This window comes from Amblyomma mixtum, chromosome 3 (genome assembly GCF_055824585.1).
Source record: "Amblyomma mixtum isolate Tamu chromosome 3, ASM5582458v1, whole genome shotgun sequence".
Classification (NCBI taxonomy): Eukaryota; Metazoa; Arthropoda; class Arachnida; order Ixodida; family Ixodidae; genus Amblyomma; species Amblyomma mixtum.
In genome coordinates, this window is record NC_143014.1 from 18,411,221 (window position 1) to 18,428,298 (window position 17,078).

At 46.8% G+C, this 17,078-nt stretch overlaps 1 protein-coding gene and 1 long non-coding RNA gene across 4 annotated transcripts; one reads left to right on the top strand and one right to left on the bottom strand.

Annotated features, from left to right (window-relative positions):
* Window positions 1-6,170: 6,170 nt before the first annotated feature.
* Window positions 6,171-15,560, bottom strand: LOC149349370 (uncharacterized). Of its 3 annotated transcripts, none has more exons than XR_016290055.1 (3): window positions 12,482-15,560; window positions 9,597-9,759; window positions 6,171-6,762 (listed from the first exon to the last, which is right to left on the bottom strand). XR_016290055.1 is itself a non-coding variant. In XM_089578287.1 (2 exons), exons 1-2 carry the CDS (start codon window positions 10,546-10,548, stop codon window positions 9,667-9,669), a joined length of 348 nt encoding a protein of 115 aa, XP_089434413.1. In that variant the 5' UTR covers window positions 10,549-12,467; the 3' UTR covers window positions 6,171-9,666. The 3 variants fall into 3 exon arrangements, 1 of the variants encoding a protein (XP_089434413.1); XR_016290054.1 differs by lacking the exon at window positions 12,482-15,560 and adding an exon at window positions 10,294-12,466; XM_089578287.1 differs by lacking the exon at window positions 12,482-15,560 and adding an exon at window positions 10,294-12,467 and having other exon boundaries at window positions 6,171-9,759.
* Window positions 9,443-12,428, top strand: LOC149349371 (uncharacterized). Its single transcript, XR_016290056.1, has 2 exons — window positions 9,443-11,905; window positions 12,303-12,428. It is a non-coding gene; the product is annotated as an uncharacterized LOC149349371 (long non-coding RNA).
* Window positions 15,561-17,078: the final 1,518 nt, after the last annotated feature.

Genomic DNA, 17,078 nt, shown 5'->3' on the forward strand with positions numbered 1-17,078 from the left:
TGCATCCACCCAAGGGCAGGCATACGGCTACAAAGGAAGGCTACACAGCTTTCTCAGAAACTTCGTAGTTAAAAGAAAAATTCATCCTGGTCCGGGGTTCAAACCCGAGACCACCGCTTCACTGGAGCAGCCACTCTACCAACTGAGCTAACCGAGAAGGTTAGCATATGCCAAGGCTCTTAACTGGGCTAGTTGGTTGCTATAATTCGACATAATGGCTAGCACACACGGAAGGAATCCTGTCACTAACGTCACTAGACAGGACACTAGCGTTTGTCCTGTCTGGATTCCTTCTGTGTGCGTCTCCCTTGTGCACTACCCTTTATGTCGAAGTTAGCATATGGTAGCGCAAGAGCGAATTGATCAATAACTTGAAATGGGAACATTGTTGATCAAACACTTGACCAGCGATGACCCCTAAACATTTCACCAACACGAGTTATTGATCAATTTGCTCTCGTCTTGGTTAGCTCGGTTAATAGAGTAACTGCTCTGATGAAGCAGGGGCCCCGGGTTCGAACCCCGGACCAGGATGAATTTTTCTTTACCTACAAAGTTTCTGAGGAAGCTGTACAGCTTTCCTCTGTAGCCGTATGCCTGCACTTGGGCGGATGCGAATGAGTAATTACTCCCTTTTTAGGAAAGTAACTCCTTTCTAGGAAAGTAACTGTGATTCATACTGAAAAAATTGCGCAGAAACAACGAGGACAAAGCAAAGACACGACAAGGACGAGCGCTATCATAGGATAGCGCTCGTCTTTGCTTTGTCCTCGTTTTTTCTGCGCAATTTTTTCAGTATGCATATCAACCAACTTTGCAACTGGAAGTTTACTTCTAAAAACTGGGTTGTGATGCTGCTGTTGGGCTGTTGCACTGGGCTGAGTGAAAGGGCGAGACACCGCATGGTGTGTGTGCTGATCGCAGCCATATGGAACCGCCACTGAACTGTAACAGCAGCCAGAACATGACACTCTTTGGTGACATTTATTCATAGTTTCATGTCAGTGTCCTCATATGCAGTTCAAAAATCTGCTCAACTAAGTATCTGCCCTAAGCAGGCAATGACACTCGGCAAACAGCGCTACACTAGCAGACGACATATGGCGATATGATGAAACCCACCAGTTTGCTTGGGGGCAGCGGGACAATGCTGCAAAAAGCACCACTGCACTACCTAATTCAAAGGTACAAGGGTACAACCGTCTCACCACGCTCCCCGCTTTCAGTATTTTCATTTTCTCCTTCCACCGAGTATGACTCCTACTCAATAGCCAGCTAGCTGTGGCACGGATTTGGTTAAAACTGAATTTAGTACAAATTTATTAGTATTTTTTTTTCACACAGAAAAATCTAAACCTCAGTCAGAGTCCGTGCGTCAATTCAGGATGCCGAACTCATACACCGTACTGCAGCATACCATACCAAGTATGCTGCCACCTAGAACTCGAAGAAACTGAAAATTTTGGAAATTAATGTCCCAAAGTGACACATCGGCTATTAAAAAACAAACTATATCAATGTGGATCTGCGTGGCCTTAAAGACATTTCCAGTGCCCACATGGGCTGAGGCCATTGCAATGACCTCGTTATCTTGGAAAGAAACTAGAGCAACTGTTATGTTCATCTAGGGTGGGTTTAATGTGAACTGAAACCAAACGCTATAATAGCAATGCTTCTTTACGTAGGAAGCCTCGGCGTAGCTACCACAGCCTACCTTTCTCACTTTTGTTTCTATTTTCACTGCTCAACCTACCATGCGGTTTCCACAAATAGTGCCACCAGCCAAACTCTCAAACCTTTTTCTGCTAAGGAAAAAATTTCACCAAATGAAGTAGCCATACATGTGGCATCCGACGTGTTCGCTTCGACACAGTTCCTGTGTGCTGCACTACGACAGATCTGCCAAGTCCCCAGTGGAGACATACACTATTTATGCTTGCTTCCTTCCAATGATTTCAACAGCAAGGCCATCACAGTTGGAGCAGACAACGATAACTGTTTTCCTTTGGCTTTTTTGGCTTTCCTTTCGAAGATTGCTATCAAGCAATGCACTTTGTCAGCTGTATTATTCAGTTATTAATGCTTCGTTCCAAATGCACAAGCAGCAAGCACTGGTGTCTGCCAGCAAAGGTTTGACTTTTGAGGAACTAGTTCCTGTTCTTTGGGCCCCTTTCTGCATTTGAATCTGTACATCGAAAAGCTCCAATTTTGAAGAAACAACTCATGCTTAAACAGGTATGGCAGGGATTCTGGCAGCACTTTACACATTTCCGTGCACAGATATTAAAGAAACAAAACAAAAACCAACAATAGGAAAAAACACTTCGTAGCGCAATCTTTGCGCTTTTCAAAAGCGCAAGCTCTGCTCCCTGAAAGTAATGCGACAAAAGTGCACAAGTCGTCGACGCAGGACCCTCCTTCCAGCTCACAGTGGCAATCAATGTCACAGGGAGCAAAGTTTTCGGGACACGCAAATTACAACAAAATTTATTTTCTGAACAGTTTCAGCATGCATCCACGAACTGACGGATGAACTACGTGTTTTCCTTCGCGAACAACACGATGCACTTCTTAATGCCAGGCTGGGCCTCTACGTAGAGCGAAAATTCAGGCTTTTTTGTGATTTCGGCATTCCGAAAACTTTCGTGGGCACATACACGTACTTTTCTTTCCACTTGGGTGTAACTTATGCCCCATCGAAGTCGCCTACGGCACTGGGACCGTGGCATGTGACGAGCATTGGCCACAGACGCACTCGCCTTACCATGATTTACTGAGAAAGAAAACAGCTACAAGCATGTCAGGAGACCATGCTATGCTGTGAAAGAAAAGTGGTAGTCAAATTCCGATTCAACGTCAGGAGTCTCCATGCAGACAGATCCGCCAGCTATTTTCGGCAGAAGCTGGCGCTGCCCTAGTAAACTGCATCGCTATCCTCCTCCTGTCATTCTTGCTCTGGACGTAGTGAAAAGGTAATCTAACGTTTTCACTGCGAAAAAAGAAACTGTCTGCTGCTGCTGCTGCAAAAAAAAAGGCAACAGCGAGGCGCGATCGCTGTTCCGACCAAAACGTACTTATCTTTCCAGCCGCAAAAAGAAATGCGTTCACAGGCGTGCAGGGCGCCTTATCTTGCATTAACTACAGTCGATACTCGTCTCAGGTAAGAAGCTAGTTCGAATAAATTAAGAAATAATGCAGACAGCCACTTACGCTCCAAAGAGTGAGACGTCCATCTTGGAAACGGTGTTTATAAAAGCGTTTTCTTATAAAGTAAACAGATGGCGCCAGAGTGCAAACGCATTTTGTTACAAAACCGACAGGTGGCGCCACAGGGCATCATACTGATTTTTGGTTGGTGGTTTGGTTTATGGGGTTTAACGTCCCAAAGCGACTGAGGCTATGAGAGACGCCGTAGTGGAGGGCTCCGGAAATTTCGACCACCTGGGGTTCTTTAACGTGCACTGACATCGCACAGTACACGGGCCTCTAGAATTTCTCCTCCAAAGAAATTCCAGCCGCCGCGGCCGGGATCGAACCCGCGTCTTTCGGGTCAGCAGCCGAGCACCATAACCGCTGAGCCACCGCGGCGGCCATACTGATTTTTAGTGATATTATGATATGCCAACGTTTTGAATTTGTTCTCAAAAAAGCGCGAATTTTTCTCGGAACGTTTAAAAGCGTAAACTCCCCATACGTGCTCGCCGCGCCCGAACGGGTATGAAAGGTTGTAAAGTGCATTCCATGTCGTACATAGCATAAAAATACATGTCAACATAAATTTGATTTTCAGCATCATGCATCATTTCTGGCTTCCCACAAGGTATAATTGGCAAAATTAAGCTAGTATCTGGACTACACCAGGTCCTGTCTTGGCCGTATGACCATCCAACCAGGTTTAATAAAAATGTCTTACTGAATGATGCAGCCATGTATTGCAAAATTAGGATCCCGCAGCACTGCAGCAGTGCAAAATTGCATTCTTCATAAAGTTCCTGTTACTCAGTGCAGCCATTCATTGCACTTTACAGCTGCAGGCTGAAGTGCAATGCACAGACGAGTAAAAATAATGGTAACCATTAACAACGAACAGTGCTGTATAAGCAGCATTGTACTGCAGTCACTTTTAACACATTTCTGGAAGTATGCACTAGTTTCAGTCGCAAGTTGCACAGCAATGCGCCTTTGGTAATGTATTTAACAGCGGCGTCTCTCATAGCCTCAGTCGCTTTGGGACGTTAAACCCCATAAACCAAACCGTATTTAACAGCAGCGCCCATGTTAACTTTTCACATTTTTACAAGTAAGTAATGCCTTTCACAACAGCTTTAAGGAACACAAAGCAGCCTTTGTCTGTAGCTGCTCACAGCTAGCACACCACTGCAGTGGCTGATCACTGAGGAGTCTACAAAGTATCTCAAAATCAGAACTGTTTATTTTCCAACTCCATGTAGCCCGGTTCCCCAGCAGCTGACAGCAGTCAGTAGCTCAGGGGCACCAGGAGGATTGCACGAAAATCGGAACAAAACACTGCCAGGACCTTGCACATGTGGTGAATGGATATCATTACAAATGGTAAGACCACAGCACAGAGCAGAGGAGTGAAAAAAACTGCAGCAAAGCATGTAACTAGCAGTAAACTAAAATGAAAGGTACCTGGCAATAGTACTGGGAGATGTGTAGTGATGGAAAAGTCAGCAAGGACCACGGCTTCAAAACACAAAACCATAAAACAGATGCTTGGGCAAGTTGGTAACTCATTTTCACCGGAACAGCGCGCACTAAGACACGGACAAGAAGGGAGACACGACACACACGAGCGCTGCTTCACCGGAACAGCGCGCACTAAGACACGGACAAGAAGGGAGACACGACACACACGAGCGCTGCTTCACCGGAACAGCGCGCACTAAGACACGGACAAGAAGGGAGACACGACACACACGAGCGCTGCTTCACCGGAACAGCGCGCACTAAGACACGGACAAGAAGGGACACACGACACACACAAGCGCTGACAAAACCATAGTCATGATTTCTTCACCACTACACACACTGACATTTTCCACATCTCTACCTTTCAAATTCATTAAAGCACAAAAATCTAGGGCCTTTGGGCACAATGAACATGTCATTTTGATGCTGAATTATCATACACAATAAAAGATGATGATGATAGTGAATTTTTATGGTGCAAGGGCATCTGCGGCCAAAGAGCGCCATGGCGCAAGGTATTTTTCATTTGCTCAAGGTGGGGTCAAAGACCAATTCCCAAGAATTTCACCCTGATTAAGCCGAGCACTGGGCCAGGGGATGCTTGAACCCATTGTATCACCGGTGGGCACCCGGCGGCAATGGGGATGGAACCCCACATCTCCTGCATGCGAGGCGGGTGCTCAGACCACTAGGCTGCCTCTGCGGTACAATAAAAGAATCATCACTATGTAAATGCAGCACAAGCAGTGCAGTTACAGACATGGAAGCAAATGCATGTAAGATGTGCATGGGTGTAATCCCCATGTGGCATAGGTCGAGACCCTGAAAAAGTGACCAGTTTCTCGGTGTCGTTGATTCAGCTACTTTCAAAAGGCATACTTGCCAACGGCACAGGTAAAAGCGTACTAAGTGCATGCCAATTCTGATTCGGGTGCCAACATCACAGACCCAGCAAACCAAAAACCTCTCTGAGACATCTAGCTAGACGTCTCTGAGAGGTTTTTGGTTTGCTGGGAGATGTCGTAGAGGGATTTTGTTTTGAAACCGGAAGGCCTCAAGACAGCTGAAGAACTCAAGGGGAGAACAGAGGGAACAGAGGAAATTTGCTCTACGCATGTAGAGCAAATTTCCTCTGTTCCCTCTGTTTTTGGCATGCCAAGACAACGTGGTGTATTCAGTCCCGTTGACGTGTGGTGGTTCATACATCAGCCAAACTGGCCGGTGTCTAAATGAAAGACTTAAAGAGCATGCAAACAATGTTAAGAACGAGGCCCGCCACATAGGTATTCACTGTCGTGACTGTTTGTGTTACCCAGAATTCAAAAACAGCCAAGTAGTTACCAAACACAAGGATAAGCTTACACGAGAGATTATTGAGGCATCTGAGATCATGAAGCTGGGTGCAAATTGTATCAGCACTCCTTCCGTTGCCATCTCGGTGAAAGAGCACAACTTCCTGGTTTCAAATGATCGATGTACACGCGATACAGCTGCATGCGCAAAGTGACTGGGATTGATACTTTCTGCTGCTCTCTGTTTCTTTGTTTTTTCTAAGGTGCAAAAGAGTATATATATGCTGTTAGCATCCGGAATAAACATTTGTTGTCAGTTCAGCGCTGTGTTTGTCCTCTTCTTCCCTTGGCCTTGTGCCGTAGCGCTGCTTCACTAGATATGTCAGACCAACTCGCCCACCAGTTCATGTTGTTCACTTACAAGGTTCAGGTTAGGATTCAATGAACTGTTAACAGTTCAAAGAGCTGTTCTAACACTTCACTGAAGCAGTTCAAAGAACTGTTAGAACCCAAATCTGAATCCTTCACATCCTCCACGGTGGTGTCCCTTGGCCCAACATAAAATAAAAAACGGTGCTTGAAACCGGGCTGCATCTTCCTCAGTCCTGCCACGATGCTCGAGCGAACCAAAGAGGGCGGCCACTCCCCGGCTCTAAACAAAAGCCAGTGCTTGTATGCCGCAAACACGGCACACATGGTACCAATCCACAGCAAGCATCTCCAGGTTTGGCTCTCGCTGAGCTGTCAGGAAGAGGTGCTAGAAAAATAGGCATAATTTTGATCAGGCAGGTTGTACAGGCCATTACCATTCAACACCAGTACCTTTACATATATTTTGAACGAGCTATGTAATTTTTTAAGGAAAGAGGCATACAGAAAAATGGCAAGGTTTTTCAGGCCACTGGCACGCACCTGTCATGCATCAGTAGCCAGAGACAAAGCAGGTGCAGTTTCATCACATGCAGATGAAAAGAGGAAGTTCATTGAAAGAAATATTCCAAATAGTAACTGCATGGGAGCAAAACTAGAGGGCACAATCTTTCACCCATACAATGGCTTATAAAGACTGCTGATGTATACAGCTGCAGACATAAGACTGCGAACAGAATTGAAAAGAACACCAAGGTCAAAGTGAAGTATGCCTATATCGACTGATTACTGTGTTCTAATAACAAAACAGCAACTTTGACTGAATAGAGCTTTCATAAGCTGGAAATGGCACTGGCTGCCAACAACAGTCTCCGCCGCGACTATTTTACGCCACAAACTGCTTCACAGACTGCGTCAACTAGTATTGAGAAAGTGCAGTTTTGGGGCATCCCACATCATTTGTATTCGACCAACCTCACACCACCGAGTTTGCTTGTTGTTTGTCCTGCTTTAAGAGAGAGAGAGAGAGAGAGAGGGAAAGGCAGGGATGTTAACCAGAAAGGATTCCGGTTGGCTACCCTGCACAGGGGAAGGGAATGAGGGGAGTTAAAGAGGAAAGAGAGAAGTAAAGGGAAATAATCACAGTCTGTCAATCAAGGCAGTCGCTCTCAAAAAGCGAAAGAGTGCCTTGTAAGCCTTGAGGGCAGTTGACTGTTGTGGCCACGGACCGAGGATCTTGGCCTCTGTGAAAGGGCAGTCCTGCTTTAAAATGTATGAGGTAATGTATGAGGTGGAACGTAATGAGGTCCCACAACAACAAAGTTCACTCAGGAATGCATGAACTGCGCTAACCGATTTGAAATAATAATTTTTCCTCAGAATATATAGGCACTTGCCAAGAACTGGCAAAAAAAAAACTTAAAAGAGGGCTGTGTTGAGTACTAGCAATGTAATTATTTTAGTACCATGATTAAACCTTCTGTACAAGAAATTTAAAATTCCAGCTCCAGCTTACCACTGAATGCACCTCATATCTGCGTGCACAAAGGAAGTGAAAGTCAGAGGTGCTCCTGGAAATGAAGGTTACGTACGCAATACTGCCGAGAAGAAGCAGAGGTATGTAAAAATGATGACATGTATGGAGACTAGAATCGAGTGGCTATCAGATGGTTGAACAACTCTGCAAAAGTCATGCAAGCTGTGAGCTTCATTGCTGTCTGCTGGTAGTACACTGCATTGGTAGATCTGCAACACTGCTTTGAGAACAGTGTGAACCATCCTAGGCTATACATAGCTTGGTCATGATGTCACGTCATTGATATCACTGCTATGGCGGCCATGTTTACGAACCACTTGGCTGCCACGCATGCTTCAAGATGTGGATAAACAGATGCGTTTTGTGCTGCAACCAACTCCTTTGCTCTCTGTGCGTGGAAATGTCTTCTCTTCTGAATGCGCAGTCCTTTCACTAGGGCTAAAAATGGCAACTGATCGTGTCAGTGCACGTTCAATACGAGGAAAAGGTTCGACAGTGCAAGAAAATTGGCCCCTCATGACTGGAAGCAGAGAAGAGCGCAGGCGTTAGCCTGTTTGCGGACACTGAATACACACTTTGTCAGCTACTTTGCGACCGTCGATTGAAAGTACACAAATCACTGTAATCGCACAATTCCTATGTTAGTGCATAGGTGAGAGCTCATCAGCAATGCAAGCTCAAGGAACGCGAAGTTCTACTTTAGAGGTCAGTGGAAAACTTTCTTTACTCTTAGGCTATTTGAGCTGGGTTAGCTCATCTCGAGGTGTTAATATTGCACTGCCAGTAAATGCTAGTTTCTTTTTTGCTGCAAAAAATAGACAGTTCACAAAAACATGTATTTCTGCTGTCAGCTGTGGGCGGGATGAAAAAAGATCAGCGCATGGCTAGGGTGCCTCGATATTGTTGCGGGAAAGAATATATTGTTATTTACACAAGCGAAGGGAGCAGCTCCGAGCGGCACCGAGAACACTGCCAGAACTTCGTTGTCGTCTTCGTCTGCTTCCACTAGTTCAATCGCTCATTGTCGTCATCTACCTGCTTTGATATGGAACGATGCATCAAGGCACCCTACGCAAGGCTAAATCAGCGTCCCTGCTACGTTGGCCTTCGCATGCTGTTTTTGCATGGGCCTCAGCTTGCCTCTTCTCACTGTGTATTGTCTCACTGTGTGCTGGCACTATGCGAAATTTTCATGCTTGGCACAAAGCATGAAGCGATGGGGCCCAGTCAAGCTTTGTCTCCTAGAGCTACTTGAGTGGTCACCATTTCAACAAAAAACATCCGGTTAACCACTGGCGCTTTCCTTGCTTCACCATTGTCACATACTCGACAGTTGAAGTTGCAAATTTACCTGTTATGAAGAATGCACCCCATACTTGATGGTAGCGGTTTTTGTGGTCAAAGTTGGCTCGTTAAATGCGCACCACACGCAAGCTCTATTGCTCTGTTCAGTGCGCCTTCGTTCGCTCACACAGCGAGAAAATTTCTGTTCGTCGGGTGTTTCCTACCACAGCTACTGCTGCGCTTGGACTGCCGATATATAGCGTGCTGCCGTGCTGAAATGATGTGGAATGCATACTGCAGGAGCTAGTGGTATAAGCATATCCTAGAATTTCTTTCAGTGACATCAGTGCAAGCTATGAATAAGTAGTACAGGACATTTCTGGAATGTAAAACACGCTTACATCAAAGTTGAGAATTGTGGCACCTAGCCTGGAAAGGCGCCGCACCAGAAGCCTGTTCAGGTGAGGGCGGTCAGCCTCCTTCTCGCCCCAGTTCGTCCCCTCGGGGCACTATCTTGTAGACGAAAATGTGGCTTGCGTACTGCTTCACTTCTGCCACAATCTCCTGCATAGAAAATATTGGATCATGAGCAGTGAACAACAATGCTTTGTTTTTGCAAGACCATTTTTACATCAGGAATGCAGAAGAATGCAAAGTGCAAGCACGTGTTTTCCACATCTGCCTCTTCAGCACTTCCAGCATCGATGACATGCACAGCTCCCAGCTTTATTTGAAAGTTCTATACAGAACGAGACCTACAGTTTCAAAGACAACTACGACACTAAGCTGCACTTTCACAGCATTGCGAAAACAAGCTCCCGCATTGAGGGTCACCAAACAACACAAGCATACATGAAAAATGAACTGCTCCGGAAGGAGAAAGGTTAGCCCCATCTGCACACTGTAGCAACTAGTAAACCAAGTACAATCGCGGACAAAATGTGTACTTTGTTTTAAGCAATTTTATCCTCTGTCGCCGATTTCGAACAGCAAAGCAGCATATGACCTTAAACACAAAACAGATCCCACACACCAGTGCTTCACTTCCAGACTATAAAACGCGGCGCACCATGACGAACATCAGTAAAAGTGGCTTACCTCGAGGCGTGCAACGATCGTTGACACTGTATCGCTATTTCGAACGAACAAATCGTTCCCGCCCACGTAAACACAAATGAAATCTAATTGAGGCCGAAGGTGAATTCCCCGGACAAGATCTGGCAGCGTCTCCGTTGTGGCTCCACCGAAGCTAAAGGTGACGACGTTCACCGTATTCTGCAGCGGGATTCGGACTCTCTCGAGAAACTTCACCTGGTTGTCGCCAACGACAACTCCGCGCACGCTGCCCGGCATGTTGATCTTCGCGCTGCGCTGACGACAAAGGCAAAAGTGGAAAAAGGGCAAAAGAAAAATCCTGGTGACAGGTTAGACCCAACTAGGGACATCTGTGTCTTCTTTTAGGTACTTTCAAAACACATGCAGTTCAATGCAACAGGGAAACCTAGGGACAACCTCACATTCCTATTGCCGGCGGATTTTAGTCGCGCAGCGCGCATGGAGGAAGAAAAGAACTAAGGAGAGGCCCTGACGTCACATTTTGTGAAGCCGCCCTGCAACCGGAAGTTGGCTCGGCTTTCCTCACTATCTTCCTTCTCCACCGAGCTACGGGGTGGGTTTCGCGCGCGGCTCGCAAGCACTTCGTAAAAGAAAGGTATAAAAAAAAACCGCGCCGCTCGCCGCTACACTCCTACACCTCCCTCCCCGCAAACACGCACCTAGACACAGACCGGCGCACAGGTGCGGTGAACCTTTTCCGACGCCAGGCGAAGAAAGACGACATTGCGCGCCGCTGGCTCAGCTCACCATCCTCCTCGGGCTACCGTACACCCGCCGTGTGGCCTTCGAAACGCAGCTCAGCATCGCCGAGAGCGGCTTCGTGTTTCTGTGCTGTTTGGTGAGGTGCGAAAGTTCGCTGATCAAAACAATCAACGCTTCTTCGCGTGTCGAAGCGCGGTTCCGGAGTGCCACCTTTTCGCGAGATTCATTTCAATGCATCGATCGCTCCGCGTAACGACACCAAGTTTGACGAACAAGATATCAAATGAGCGGTTATTTGCCGCATTTAAAAGCAATCCTAGATGCGTGCGTAACGTTACGACGCCAGGCATGTAGACTTTAACACGCAAGGCCGAACGCACCGTGCCGAAAGCCCGTCCACCGCCACCGAAACACTCGGGCCCCTAGCAACAACGACGCTAACGACGCCGTACGCCGTTGCTAGTGGCCCGAGTTTTCTTAGCAACAACGACAACGTTGCTAGTGGCCCGACTTTTTAAGCCTAAATTTTGACGTCACTTCCGCCACATTCTCGTTAATGCATTGGGATTACGAAGGGCCTCTCCTTAGTTTTCCTTCCTCCATGGTATCCGCTGAGCTCCGTGGGTGGGCCATAGAGTAACATAAAAGTAAAGAGCGGACACTGCGCGCGTGTGCGATTTCAATCGTGTTCCGTGGGAACATTGTGTTTGAAGAACCTCGACACAGAATTAATTATTCCCTTATTATTGCTGGCGAGATTGTTCAACCGTTCTTTCCTTGATGGAGCTGAAGGAAGACAGTTTGCTTGCTTTTACTACTCGGCGAAGTGGACCCGTCAGTACGAATTAGGACTACAAGTCGTTTTCACCGGCTGGGATCGTGACCTTTCTTGGTGCGTACTCAGTCTCAGTTTACTCATTGAAGTGTATTTTATGCTATTTTTGCGTTCGTAATGAAGAAATTCTAACGCATTTATCGGCACGTTATATTTTTACGCTCACTCGTTTGGCTGTTTTGCCAAACTCGCTGTGTATTGAAACAAAGGCTGGTGATGTATGCAACTGGCCTCTACTACCGAAATGTGGGCATGCGTTCGGATGGTGTGCCGAAGTGCGTGTGCAAGCACACTCCGCTCAGCACGACTGCATTTTAGTGCTGCAAGGGCAACCTTTCACGCTTCATAGACTTGCGTCGGTAAAAGTGGCGTAAATTACTGGGTTTGTTTGTTGTGGTTGCTGTGCCATTCTCTTGTCACCTGTAAAAGTGAACAATTATGCTTTCTTTTGCAGCAACCCTGGCCTATTGGGCTCGGCTGAAGAGTATTGATGCCACCGCAGCTGTTAACCTGACGATTATGCTCAACGAGAAGATTCAGTGAAAGCGCCGAGCGCAATAAAATACTGACGCACTAGGAAGTCATCTGCAGTGTTTTGGGCTCCCATGATGGCTATGTACTCGCTTACTCAACTGTATTTGAGCTAGCTGGAGTGCTTGGACGTCCCGACGACTCCATGGGGAAGTCTGTGGCTGGGCTGCAGTAGGTCTCCATTCCATCTGGAATTGTAACAGGTGTCAGCTGCATCTCGTATTGCAGCTGGTTCCAGTCTGGGGAAATGTGTCTCTTAAAACAGTAGGACTGGAACCAGTTAGAAATTTTCACCTGGATATTGATCTATGTATAGTCATATTCTCTTTATATAGACGTCTAGGCTACGTAGACTGGGCATACTTACATGTTCACAAATATCTGATAAATGTAGAGCGTGATGTCTGCAGTACGTACCTACAACGTGAACTGGACCCCAATTTTCATGTTGTAGGTACGTAGATATTTCGTAAACGGTACTAATATGGATGTCTAATGGAGATGTCTAATGTCCAGCGTAAATATCTTGCTGATGTCTATGGTACGTTTTATGGTTTACTGGGGTGTACTGCTGCGTGCCATTCTGCCGTTCGCGCTCTGGGAAATGTCCAGGTGTGTCATTTCATCAGTTTCCAAGTGACGGAGAGTTGTGCGCTAAATGGCAAAAAAACATTGCAAGGAAGGATTTTACGATCAACGATAAGTCGCCGTCTACGGTCGTGTGTAGCCAGCATTTTCTATCGACCGACTACGCTCCAGAGTGCCGCATCAAGAAACTTTTGCCTGATGCTGTCCCCACCGTTTTCGAAGGCTATCCCTATTTGGCGCCTCCCGCGAAAAAGCCCCGCAAAGAACCTACTGCTCGGGCTGTTCCTGCGCCCAAACAAACCAAACGGAAAGCTGAGCAGCTTGAATCGCTGCCTGTGGAATGCAATCTGCCGGACTGCCTCAGCGAACGCGCACTCAGCGTTAGTACGCAAACCACAATCAACGATGGCCAGCGAGCAAGCCAGTACCTTTCTATGATTTCAAAGCTTCGCTCTCAAATTTCATATCACCGTTCCAAGAGCCGGAAGTTAGTGGAAAAACTCGCGATGGAAGAACAATGCACTGCATTCTATCGCGAATGCAAACATCACGCTTCGGCCAGAAGAATCGTGGCGGACTCCCAGAATGGAGACAAAAAGGCGGTATTCCTGCTGCACCAAATAGAGCGATACGGAAAGCAACATCAGACGTATCCTGAAGAAGTTATTCGAGAATGCATCATATGGCGATTATCTCTCACCGAAGGGCTACGATCATGCTCGAAAGTCAAGGCTGCTGAATTTGCCAGCAAAATGCACCCTCAAGAAATACATGGGCCCAAGTCCGACCACATCCGGAATGAGTGCTGCTATGCGAGCAAGACTTGTTCATGAGGCGTCACTTCTGAGCAGCAGGCAGCATATGGCATCATTAATCATTGATGAAGCCAGCATAAAGCCAAAATACATCTATGATTGCAAAGGAGATGCCGTGTTCGGTCTTAAAGACAGACCCGACAGTAGCACGTCGAGCACGCAGGGAATTTTAGCGAACAGGGTATTGTGCTTTGTTCTGTGTGGCACTAACAGCCAATATAAAATACCCTGCTCTTATTATTTTACGAAGCAGCTAAATGGAAAAGATCTTTACCAATGGACGAAGAAAGTGATTGGCGCGGTCGAGTCGTGTGGATTTGTCATCGTTCACATTGTGACCGATAACTACTCGGCGAACTTGTGACGCCTCTGCATGACCCCGAGCGGGTCATCTTCCTTAGCTTTGACCCGTGTCATGTCATAAAAAATATCCGCAGCCAGTTCCTCGAAAGGCAGCTCATGGATGGCTGTGATGTTATTACTGGTGCACACGTTCAGAAGCTGTACGAGTATCAGAAGCTGATGACTGTGAAACTCGCTCGGAACATAACACGGAAACATGTGTATCCTTCGAACCTGGAGAAGCAAAACGTGCTGCGTGCTGTTCAAGTGTTCTCACCGCAGGTTTGTGCGGCGCTACAGCATCTGCAGGAGAATAGCCGTGGAGATAGGGTCCTGTCGAGTTATTTTAAAGAAGCAAGTGCCACCATTCGTTTTATGAAAACGATAAAGGAATGGTTTGATATACATGATACTTCCTATGCAGGAAGTGGCTACAAGCCGCCGATCTGTAATACGTACGATCATCGTCTACTGTGGCTAGAAAACGAGTTCAGTGTATACATAAGGAATGTGCAGTCATGTTCAATCGCTTCAGGCAACGGCGCACTCACAGAAGAGACATTTCAAGCCTTGCTCTTCACAACGCAGTCCACTGTGGAAACGGCACGCTTCTTGCTGCAAAAAGGCGTCAGTTATGTGCTGACGAAGAAATTAAATAGTGATCCAATTGAGGCACTTTTTGGAAGAATCCGACAAATGTGCGGCAGCAACGATCAACTGGATGCCAGGGCCGTTACGGCTGCCCTTGATCGGATTCTGAAGGCCAAGTCATTAAGCCCGAACGAAACCGAGACGCCCGGTACTGATGCTGAACAAGTAGCTGCCACACTCTCTGAAAAGTTTCACGATGAGTTGGAAGACCTAAGCAAATGTCAAGCCTCTACACCAAGGTCGGTGACTTACTCGGGCTTGTCATACGTTGGCGGCTACATTGCTAACTTAATAACAGATTTTGGTTGCGGATCCTATGAAATGCTATTTACAACAACGTGCAAAAAAGATGATCCTCTGTATGCACTGTTGCAAGGCCAAGACAGGAGCGGGCTATGCTACCCAAAGCCAGAGTTTCTTGCACTCTTAAACAATGTAGTGAATTTTTTTGAGCGCGCGGCAAACGACTTGACAAGAACGAATACGCTTGAAGTTCTTCAACTACTCGTCGAGCCTCAGCTCGAACGCGCGTCAGTACTAAGCTGTCCAGAGTGTGTTGACGAGAGCCACGCAAAGCGATCAGCGACTTTAATTGCCGAAAAATTCATGCGAATACTGCTCATCAACAACGCAAACAAAATCACCGACGCACAAGATAGGCCCTTCAGATATGTGCACAAGCCGTCCAGGAAGCTCATCAGACTATGACCTTGACACATATGAACTCGGGATCTCTGAAAAAAAAAATATTCCACTACGAACTGCTTGTTTACGCAGTAATGAGTGATTCTAATTTAATCTCTTCTGAGTGATTATATTTAATCGAAGTTTGTACCAGACTTTGCTAAAATCAATGTTTGAAATACAGCAGACATTGCTCATAAAAAGTATACCGAAGAGTAATTCGCATCATTTGCGTTGAAGTGTTTCTTCCAAATTTTCATCATTCGAAGCTTCTGAAAGATAATTTAATGCTTTTCGGCCGTATGAATTCCCGGACAAGGGGCGAGGGAATCACCCATTATCAGGAGGCCCATGATAAAGGGAATGTAAGCTAGCGCAAAGAGATATCACCTGTTTTGCGGTCTCCACAAACGCGGGGGCTGGCTGGTTCAGTCAGCCGAACTGGGCGCGCATCGAGGCACCCTAGACAGGGAGGGTTAAGGCCCCTAAAAAAACTAAAGTAGCGACAAGACGCCCTCCCTCTTCGCTCCTCCTCCCCCGCGCGCCGGGCGAACGACTTTTGTTTTCATTGTGATCTCATGTGACTGCGGTGGCGACCTCTAGTCCGCTCTGCAGGAACTAACGCCCCTTTTGAATTGGTTGCGCTGGATTCCCGTACTTGCCGAGTTCTTCTCTATGTCTCCGCATTAGCCGTGCGTTCCGCTGCATAAATACATCGGTGACTTAGGAGAAACATTTGCATGCTTCACTGAATCGTCTAAAGGCAAAAATGAGCACGCATAGATGGATTGTTTTGGTAGAGCCGCACGCGCACCGTGTCCGGGTGCGCCAGGCTTTATGCGGCGTGCCAAGTTTGATATCGAGAGTGGGGCGTGCATTGAACGTGACCGTGAATCACGAGGCCGTAGAATGAATTTGCGGTGATCTGTTTTGGTGAAGAGGAGTATGCAAAGTATGCAAACAGAACGACCGTCCCCGCCGGAACGCTGGACGTGCTACAACGGATGCACTGGTTTGACATTCTAAAACATCCCGTAAAACATCTGGTTTGACATCCCGTAGTTCATCCGCTCTTCTAGTGGCTTTTGGTTTTGGTCTGCTGCAGTGTATCGCGGACCAGGTAAGACGCTTGAGGGAGTGCTCGAAATAGGTTATGAAGGCCACGCTACGTGTGTACTTAGCTGTGCCTCCCCTAATGTTCTTTCGCTTGCATGAACTGTAGACTCCCGGATTAAAATTTTCTTTGGAATAGTTACAAAGTAAGGAGAAAACCTACCTCGCAAATATCCTTCGCCTGTCAGCAATGGGATAATAAAGTTCTACATAAATGTTTCATCGGGATCAGTCATTTAGTGAGAAGCAAAACCTACCTCGTTTTTAACACATCTGTCCGATAATCTTCCATATTCGTATAGTCGCTATTAGAGCACTTCACGGGCCTTAATTATTCATGCGTCCCGAGCCCGTCAACATTTTCGTTACCTGCCCCAGCCCGGCCCGATTTTGGGGCCCGGGTTGGGGCCCGGGCCGGGCCGGGCCCCAACCCGGCCCGGCCCGCGAGGTAGACATGGCCGGCTCAGGCTACAAAACTTTTAAAAATGGAGATAATGGGGGCCTCA

Excerpts from the sequence above, each read along its gene's own strand:
- LOC149349370 (XM_089578287.1), bottom strand. The coding sequence starts at position 10,548 with ATGCCGGGCAGCGTGCGCGGAGTTGTCGTTGGCGACAACCAGGTGAAG. Across the intron at positions 9,760-10,293 it reads CGATCGTTGCACGCCTCGAG|GAGATTGTGGCAGAAGTGAA; the intron begins GTAAGCCACTTT and ends TTTTCTATGCAG.